The sequence below is a fragment of the Nicotiana sylvestris genome, chromosome 12 (genome assembly GCF_000393655.2).
Source record: "Nicotiana sylvestris chromosome 12, ASM39365v2, whole genome shotgun sequence".
NCBI classification, from domain to species: domain Eukaryota; kingdom Viridiplantae; phylum Streptophyta; class Magnoliopsida; order Solanales; family Solanaceae; genus Nicotiana; species Nicotiana sylvestris.
This window is the reverse complement of record NC_091068.1, coordinates 154,246,350-154,256,892: the sequence shown is the minus strand read 5'-3', so window position 1 is coordinate 154,256,892 and position 10,543 is coordinate 154,246,350. Positions and strand designations below refer to the sequence as shown.

The following is a 10,543-nucleotide window of genomic DNA, read 5'->3' as shown; positions in this document are numbered from 1 at the left end:
TACACTTTTCCCCATTTCTCAACTATAAATACCCCCTCATTCTTTCATTTTTATTCACCAATTCATCAATATCTCTCAATATCTCTCAATCTCTCTCAATCTCTCTACTACAATTACTTAATTTATTGTTGAAATTTCGTGAAAAATTGTGAAGTTGTTGAATTGAAGTTTTCAAGTGTTCAACGATTTTCAATTTTCAAGAAGTTGTTCGGCAATCCGGTAAACTCGTTTCAACTCTTACGTTTTTAGAATATATTTTTGTGTGGTTTAGTTTGCATAATTATAATTAATATGGCATTTACTTTGAAAAAAATGTTTGGTAAAGGAAAAGATAAAACCGGTGAAAGTAGTGGCCAACCAACTACCCTTCCCCCGGCTCCCCGACCTAGAAAAGATAAGCAAGTTGAAAGTAGTCGCCAACCTAGAATAACGGCTCGGAAAGAAGAAACTTTGGAATTGCAGAAGCACAACCGGCGATAGATGAAGCTTATGAAGAAATGATAGCGGAACTTACGGAGGATTCGGCTTCGCCCGGAAGTGGTGATGAACAAGCTTCTTTTCCACCACCACCAACGCAACCTCCTCCGAACCTTGAAGGATTTATGAGATTTGTTAGAGATAATACATAGAATAATATGTAACTTGTATTTTGGCACATCTTCCTTAGTTTTTTTCCTTCTAATGGTGGTATTAGTACCTTGTTGTGCTCATTCCATTGGGGGAAGGATGACTAAGAAAGATATGTCATTTTTTGGTAATAAAATTTATTGCTTCTACCCATGAGCTTCTTTTCGCAATATTTCTTTGTCTATACTTAGAATTATTTATAAGCTACAATATATACATAATATACAATATATATACTACAAGAAAATATATTTATAAGCTACAATATATACATAAGATACAATATATATACTACAAGAAAATATATAAGAGAATATATATACATAAGATACAATATAATATACTACAAGAAAATATATTATGCTACAATATATACATAATATACAATATATATACTACAAGAAAATATATTTATAAGCTACAATATATACATAAGATACAATATATATACTACAAGAAAATATATAAGAGAATATATATACATAAGATACAATATAATATACTACAAGAAAATATATTATGCTACAATATATACATAAGATACAATATATATACTACAAGAAAATATATAAGAGAATATATATACATAAGATACAATATAATATACTACAAGAAAATATATTATGCTACAATATATACATAATATACAATATATATACTACAAGAAAATATATTATGCGAATATATATACATAAAATACAATATATATACTATAAGAAAATATATAAGAGAATATATATACATAAGATACAATATAATATACTACAAGAAAATATATTATGCTACAATATATACATAATATACAATATATATACTACAAGAAAATATATTATTATGCGAATATATATACATAAGATACAATACATATACTAAAAGAAAATATATAAGAGAATATATATACATAAGATACAATATAATATACTTCAAGAAGTGATATTTATGCATGACAATTTAGTGTTTTACTATTGTTTTGTTATTTTCTTTTTCGTCAAGCACTTTAATAATTAGATATACATATATACTACATATATATTTTTAATATAGCCATGATACTACAAGAAATTGTCTTTAAAAAAAAAAAAAACCCGCTAGGCCCGCGAAGCCCACGAGCCCGGCCCGTTAAGCACAGGACCATGTGGGCTTAGGCCTGTCACGGGCCGTTTCCACCCATTAGGCCCACGACGACCGGGACCGCCAGGCCCGGGACCGCCAGAGCCCGGGACCACGAAGCCCGGGACCGCGAGGCCCGGCCCGTTAGGCCCACTAAGGCCCGGGCCCGGGACAAAATACAGCACTATAGCAAACATTGCATAATGAGTAGCATTTATATATATATACATATTTTTTTTACTTTAACTTTTAATTGCTAAAACTAACTACATAGAGGAATTTCCTCGTGTTCCTTCGGCGAATCAGAGGCGGATCTATGCTATATCAAGAGGGGTCATCGGTACCCGTAAAATTCGGGAAAATTACATGTATGCATGTATATGTCTTTAGAAAATAGCAATATATTAATAGTGGACATCCTATATACTTACAAAGCATATTTTAGTTGAATTCAAAAGTGCACGAAAACTTCAAATTCTGGATCCGCCTCTGTCGGGAACATCCGGTAAAAAAATAGACATAGTTTCCGAAGTGAATGTGTCATAAGACTGTCTTCTCCCCATTTATAGCCGAAGTCTGATTATTACTTTTTCTGTTCTAATTTATGTGATACTATTTTCTTTCGAATATATTTAAAAGAAATGGACACCTTTCTATAGATGGTGATTTATAGAGGGACTACTATTATTTAGGTGATTTTATAGTGTGTGTATGATTTTACCAGTTTTAAGGACTGCCATAGCGTTTTTTTTAAGAGTAAAATTTTTTAAAATCTATATATTTCTCTTAAACTATATATCCGTTAAAAGGTTGACATAAAATGAAATGGGGGAAGTACTAATAATAAGAATAAAAGATTTAATTAACAATTTCACTGACAAAACATACCATTTTCTCGCAGTAACGTAGGTGTTATGATACCTAATGCATGTGCGGTATCCGCACATTATATTAATTTATTATGATCAAATGATAAATTAAGATGAAAATGTATATTAGTTAATTATTATTACTTCTTCCGGTCCATTTTAATTGATTTTTTTAATTATTTCACACATATTAAGAAATTTACTTTTTGGAATTGATTCATAATGAAATTGACCATATTACCTTAATTTATTCATTGGAAATATAACAAGTACTCTTAGGCTCTTTACTCCAAGGGCAAATAATTTTGGAATTTGAAAAAATTAAATATTATAGATCAATAAAAAAATACCAAAAAATCAATTAATACGCCTTCAGAGACAGAGTAATGAATGTAGAAAATCTGAGGCTGATGAGGACTTCATCCAAATACATGTATCCTTGCCATTCTCTATTTCTGTAATGACTGATGTGCAAAGGGAAAAATGAAGGGGCAAATCAACATAATATCGCTTGTTTTGGCATATTCCTAAGGATATCTTTTACTGAATTATTTTACATTTGACATTCACACATTATTGACAGGATACTCACATGATGGAATTAGTTAAGTAGAAATGACACAGGTAGCCACTTTAAAGGGCTGCTATTTTATTTAGAAATTAACTAGTGCGTCATGAATTATAGTTTTTTAGTTCAATTTTTCTTTGGACAAAAATATTTTGAGTTATCCTGAAGTTATAATTTTTACTTTAAAATTTCAGGACAAAATAAATACGGGCTAATCTCAAAATAGCATCCCTGAAAATGGTTATATGTGCACTTACCCCATTAATTAAGCCTTTCAATTAGCCTGTGACCAATTGGGTTGGGCCACCTATATGTAACAATGTAATAATCACCATTTTTTGCCCTGTTTTTAAAGTTTACGCCGGAAGTTCCTTATGTTTAGTAATCAGATGGTGAGTTGAATTTCCTGTGTTTTTACCAAGTTACAAGGGAGATGTCAAAAAACAAGACTCAAAAGAATGTAAAGGCAGCTCTGGTCTAAATCAATTAATTGTGCGCTGCCATATCTTAGTTATTTTGAATTCTAGAATTCCTGCTATTGAAAAAGTGTACCAAACAGGGGATTAGTAATACCAAAAGCTAATACATACATTGTTTTCTCTAATGCATCCTACAAAACGACTCCTTAGCCTTATTTAACATGTCTGCAGTGCATACACTAAATTAACTACAGATATCGAAAACATATGAACCTAAAATGTGTAAATATGACCCAACAACTTCCATTTCCAACCCATAAGCTGACCCAAAAATTTAACATTCAAATATTCTGAAAATAGACGCATCTCATTCCCCTATAACCTAAATACTTCATAGTAACTAGTAAGGAAGAGGTGACATTAAAAAAATCGAGAGTAGATTAAAAGGTGCGTAATCCTTCTTCATGGAAACCAACTAGACATATACAACAACGACCCAGTAAAATTACACTAGTGGGGTTTGGGGAGGGCAGTGTGTATGCAGACCTTATCTTTACCCCGAGGGGTAGAGAGGCTGTTTCCGAAAGGCCCTCGGCAACTAGACATATACAAACATCAGATAGAATTTACCTGGTAGTCGTCAAAACTCCATCTGGTTCAACTATTTCCTTGTGTACATATCTAATTTAAGATGCATATTATTTGACTGAATCTTAAAAACCACGTCCCTGTTCAACAACCAGAATACAACTATCATAATATCTCCATTCTCATGCCATATCTGATGCCAGGCAACTGCAATTTCATGAATTGTGTCCCCAAACATCATCTTTGTCTCCGTGTGCAGACTCAAAAGAACCTAATACAAAATGAAGAGTTATTGGCCATGAAAGAATAACTCTACACCTCTTTTCTCCCCAGCTCTCCAGCTAGGCATTGCTGCACCTCGCACCACTCTCTTGTGAATGCTAACAACCAGAACCGATCACCCCCCCCCCCAACATCAGTTCTAAAATGTTCATCAAAATAGTTCCAAGAAGACGAAGCACAAATTTCAGCTTTCATCATTAAATTTCCTTCCCGGGTAATATTTAGTCAGAGGTCTCCAAATAATTGTTGGATCAAAACTCAAGGAGAGAGCTAAAATTGAAGATTCGAGGATATCCGATCCGACTATTTCAAAAAGATCCTGTTGCAGTAACCCAGAAGGCATATTGCTGTCAGCTTAATTTAAACTCTCTTTTCCGTGCAGGGATGATGAAACTGATCAAGCTGTAACAGTGCTACAGCAACAGTAGCAAGTCCGATGAGCCAATAACGGAATCTTCTGCTCTGTTTCCCTTTATCCCCTAAATGAAACTTCTGTAACTTCTAATCACAGAACAAGTGTAACCAACCCCTGAAAAAGACTACCTTTTCAAGCTCTCAAGCAAGTCTATCCTCCTCAATACGTTGCAAAAGCTCCTCGTATACCTTCAAGGAGTTGGCAGCAAACCTTTCCATGGACTCAAAGATACGTTGTATACCAACCTGAAGGTTACCGTTTTTGCTTGTCTCGCTCTGGTAAACGACATGCCTATTTAATGAGAGACTATTTTCCTCCCCAGAAACCAGTACTATTCTTTTGTCTAGTGCATGAATCCCCTTTTGTATCTTCTGGTCTTCCCTCTCCAAGTTCTTCACTTGTCTCTCCATATCCTTGTTCACCAACATCCGTTGGCGCAATTCAAACTTATCTCGCTCCCAAAGATGAAGAACATTTGTAGCAAAATCTCGCAAACAATCAACCACCTCTTTCTCAGAAACTTTTTCAAATGATTGTGACCAATGATTACAAATGACAAAAATAGGGGGCGCACCAATCCTACCGGGAGAAAAGGGAGCTATTCCATCGACTGTTTCTTCTGGCACATCCGGAAAAAATTTCATAAGCCAATTGTTCAATGTTCTCACATAACCCTTCTGTGCACTCACCCAACAAGAGAATCTCAAAGTCCAGTTCAAAAGCTCATGCTCAAGTTGCAAAGTGGCTTCAAGATGAGCATCACTAAAATGTTTGTGAGATGAAATGGCATCTAACTGCTTTGCTTCTCCAATGGCTACACATTGGTAGCGATGGCACTCAAGCATGCATTTCCACATTCTACTTAACCTAGACACAAAAATCACAAAAGAGAAACTTAAAAGTTAGAGATGGCGAGAAAATTTGACGGTTAGTCCTACATCCTAATAAAAGGCAAACTTACTTGGAAATTCAACTATTTTAAATAGTAACTAAGGTGGCTGACCAAGTGGAAAAGTATTTGACGAAGTCATCAGCAGAAATACTTTATATATTTTACTCTCTACAGGTTTTATAGCCCCAAGGATACAAGAAAACAGAACAATACTTTGGACCAAATCATTTCTTGTTTTAAAATTATTCTGGCAGATAAGTAGATTATTTTAGCTGATTGCATTAGACAAACGCATGCGATGAAGCTGTTAGAGATAAAAGCTTGTAGAGGAAAAACAAAATAAAGGCAGAAAGTTCTTCACAATTTCATCCGAAATTTTTAATATGACAAACTATTTGTTCATTTAATAAGGTTCAAAAAGTGCACATACCCCTGAATGAGTTCATTCAGTTGTGGCCACAACTCTTCATCCCTCAGTTTGTTTATCTTCTCAGAAACCTTATCAACAACCTGAATTGCAATTCTAATCTTTGAGGAAAGACTTAAAACCAATTTTCTGGTCATGTCAACCTTGTGAGACTCAGCACCCTTTTCATGTAATTGCTTCAGCTTTCGACTTTTCCTTTCATGAAGCACCCTTATCTTCTCCTCCGCCTGCAAACCACAACTGCAATCTCAGAATAACCCAGCAAGGGGAACATATCAAGTATCATGCAAATGTACGGTTGATACAACTGCAATCACATAATAACCAAGCAAGGGATAGATTATCATTATCATGCAAAGATGACATTGGAGAAGAAAGGAGAAAGAGAAAAGTCAGTATTCTAATCAGATGGAACACGTAGAAATACTCTCTCTCTGTTTCAATTTATGTGAACCTATTACTATTTGGGGAGTCAAAATCAAGTTTTCTTTGACCACATTTTTTTGCAAATATTTTGAACTGTTAATTATTGTGATTTATAGTACTTTTATGTGGTTACTAAATATGTACATTTTATTTCAAAAAATTTGAAATACTATGTCTGACTTCAGTCAGAAAATTAGTCAGTACTCCGCAAAGGTTCACATGAATTGAAACAGAAGTAGTAGTACGAAAAGACTCTTAAAACCCTGCAGAGATTGTCAAAGAAAGGCGCACTATAACAAAGTGAGGGGACATAGGCAGTTCCTATTAGATTAAAATGGGGACATGTAAGTAACACCTTTTCTTAGGACAAATGTGGAAATGAAAGTAACACTTGCCACAGAAGAAGATATGCTGATCAACCACAACTGTAATTCACAAACCAAACATCCATTAAACTGATATGAATGCCTTTGAGATTAGAAAATTATCTACTCAGACATTGGTGAAGCAACATTAAAAGAGTAAAAATACAGATGTGCAGCACTAGAATTTCTCAATTAGCTCAGAGAAACATGGATTGTCTATAAAAGTTCTAAATGTTTGGTTACGACAACAAACACGCAAATAAAAACAGGCTTGAGCAACAATCCCAGTCAAGGAAGAAATTCCTGAGAACACTGAACTTATATGTTGAGCAGGCAAACAAGACAAGTAACTGCCACCGTCCAAAATAAATGACTCATCCAAAGTTTGTAAATGGTAGACAACTGGGGAAAAATTAAAAAGAAAACTGAACCAGTAGATCAAACAATACCTTAATCTCCTCAAACAGCTTCTTCTCCCAAAGGTACAGCTTCTGTAATGTAGACGAAATATTTCTAGACCTTGAAATAATATCTCCTTCTACATCTAAATTGGCAGGATCAGCACTCTCAATTGCAGCATTCTTTGAAGTAGAAGGTTGCGAGACTATAGATAAGGAATTAGGGGTAATCACGTGCAACATCTTGGAATTCACTATACCGATGAAATGACCATGAAATGGAAAGTTAAAGATCAATTAGAAACAACCTCAGACATCAATAAATTCAAGTGCATTATTTTCACTAATCAACAAAATATTCAATAGCTCGCAAACATAAAGATGAAATCTTTCTAACAAAAAAGACCTCAAATACCAAACTTGGTCACAATTATATACCTTGATATGTGGCGTGCTTACGGTTATGAGGAAGTTTTCCAACCTCGAGCATAACAGCAAGCTCATTCCCCGATTCTGAAGCTCGCTCAAATTGAACCTGAATCTCCTTCACAACATCAGAGTCACTCTTAAAACTACGACCCTTAAAACCAGCTACATTTCCTCGCCCCTCTTCCTCATCAACCACTTTCTTATCCACCACGTGCACCTCATACTCAACCGGATCATCCTCTGTAGATGAACTTGGCCTCGGCCTGTGCAACAACTCCGAATCAGCCATCTTCTCATTATCATTCTCATTCTCATTCTCAGTAACTGCCTTCGGGCCCTCGTCCGCAAATCTTTGATCCTCGTGAACTTCCTTAACAACCTCATGTTCAAAATCCTCACTTTCCAAATCAGGTATCCCCTCCTCTTCTCTCACCTCTCTCGAGTCTCTGCTCGATGTGTACGCTGGTGCTGGATAGTTCTCAAATGTCTCAAATGGATTCAAGAATTCCCAAGGTGAACTCCTCGGCGGAGATGGTGGAGGCGGTGGCGGTTTCGAGCTCGAAGCCACCGCCGCGGCGGATGACGGCCCCGCCGCTGAAACCCCATACGTTCTCGCCAATGAAGAGGAAAAAAATTCGCCCCCGTAATTAGGATAATCCGGATAGTTACTAGGATATGAATAGGGTTCACTCACACGAACAGTTTCAGTACTCATTGGCCGTTGTTCATATGTAACAGACGGTGTAGTTTGGTTCCTCATAAAATTCATATGCATATACCCACCACCCCCACCCTCAACCCCACTCCCAACTGGATAAGGAGCTCCATAACCAAGCATTTCATGATCCGCGTAACTGAAATGACCGTACTGATGACGTGGCATCTGAGTATCTAAATGATGTTGTAAAGACTCAGAACCAGAACCAGAACCTTCTTCATCTTCATCAGAATCAGAGTGAAAGTGAAGATGAGAACCGGAACTAGACTGAGAATCTTGATTCTGATCAATGGCAGCAGCAGCAGTAGCAGGAGGAGGAGCAATAGGTTTTTTAGGGGGGTCAGTTTTAACAGGGGAATGAAGTTGAGGGGTAGAATTAGAAATATCGACATTTTGTTCGAAAAAATGATGAAGAGAGAGGCCAACTGATTTGAGGGAGTGAAGATAAGCGAGATGAGCTTCAGCTAAAGCGTAACGGTAATGAATAGCTTCGTCTAAAAAAGTACAACGGTCACGGCAGAGAGCGACGGCCGGCAAATCATCAATTTTGGAGCTGGTGCAACCCATTATTATTAATTTAATTTAATTTCAAACAGAAATATAAAAATAATGAAAGAAAGAGACTTGGAGAATGATTGTTGGTTATAAATAATAAAATAAATAATTAAAAGGGTGGGGTTTTGATTTGTGAGAATGAAATAAAGAAAGAGATGGGAATTGCAGTAGACTGAGCAGTTGTAGAATTTTAGGTTGTGGGGAATTAGAGAGTGATAGAGAAACAAATTGGTAGTAAGGGGAAGATCAAGAAGTACCCTAGGGGGTGGGGGTGGGGTAGGGGTTGAGAGGGACAATTAAAGATGGAATCTTTGCCAGCGCGGAGTTTTGTCGTCTGTTTGTAGTTTAGCAGAGAGAAAGTGAGGAGAGAGAGAAAAGATGCACCTGTTAATTTGGGTGGGGGTGGGGTGGGGTAGGGGGGTTGCATGAGGGTGGGGTGGAGGTGGAGGTATATTGACAAAGAGAAAAGCTGCAGTAAAGCACAGTGGATAGTAGGAAGAAAGTAAAGTGATGAGTTACAAACACTCTGCTGCCCAACCATTTACCTTATTCTCAACCTTCAAGCCTTCGTATTCATGGTCATGTCCTTTATAAGTTGGAGTAACATTATATTTTATCTAATTACCTCTCTCAATATTTCTTCAGCTTGCCTACCTCTCCATTGGCCCTACAGTGTTGGTCAATTACACTTCCTCACCGAAGCATCGAAATTTTGTAAATAATGTTAATTATGTTGTGTCAATTCAATAGTACCTTTAATTAGTCTTGCTTCGCATAAATTCAAATTAGTCAGAACAATGATACCAAATAAGTAAAAAAAAAAAAAGTAATGGTAGCTTAGTGTTAGGGCCTGACTCTTTGTCATCGGGCGTGGCACGGCTGTGGCAAGGATTTGGGCGTGATGGCCTAGTCATTTGGCCTATATGCGGGCAAAACGATTATGCGGATGACAGACAAGACATTGCATTGAGGGCTGTTGTAGGCAAGTATTGGCCAAGGCCTTGGGACAGGCAAGACGCGTTTGGCAAAGGCTTGACAAAGCTGCGTGGGCAATGTTAGGGCACCAAAGTCAGTGGCACGGCACTTTTGGGTTGTGGCAGCTAAGTGCGGGCTAAGCTAAGACAAGACGAAAATGCGGGATGATGGAAAAGGCTTTCAATAGCTAAGGCAAAGCTATGTGAAGGAAAATACAAGCAATGGCACGAAGAAAATGAAGGTTGACATGGGCAAGGCAGAAACTCGGCCAAGGCAGTGTGCGGGCGGCAGCGGCGTCGGGCATGTGCGGCAAAATCATAGGCAGCGGATTGCGGTCAAGGCATTGGCGCGGAGCAATGTCAAGATGAGCCAAGGTTGGGCGCAATACCAGCCTTGGGCGTGAATCAGCTGGCCAAGTGAAGATGGCACATGCAATGCAGATGAAAAGTAGTTGGCGGTTACCTTGTCATAACCCCTTTT

General features: G+C 37.0%; 1 protein-coding gene across 1 annotated transcript; it reads right to left on the bottom strand.

Moving 5' to 3' along the window:
• Positions 1 to 4,833: 4,833 nt before the first annotated feature.
• On the bottom strand, positions 4,834 to 9,189 carry LOC104235394 (protein ALTERED PHOSPHATE STARVATION RESPONSE 1-like). Its single transcript, XM_009789145.2, has 4 exons — positions 7,825 to 9,189; positions 7,438 to 7,640; positions 6,201 to 6,424; positions 4,834 to 5,745 (listed from the first exon to the last, which is right to left on the bottom strand). The coding sequence occupies exons 1-4, from the start codon at positions 9,098 to 9,100 to the stop codon at positions 5,019 to 5,021; spliced, it is 2,430 nt and encodes an 809-aa protein (XP_009787447.1). The 5' UTR covers positions 9,101 to 9,189; the 3' UTR covers positions 4,834 to 5,018.
• Positions 9,190 to 10,543: the final 1,354 nt, after the last annotated feature.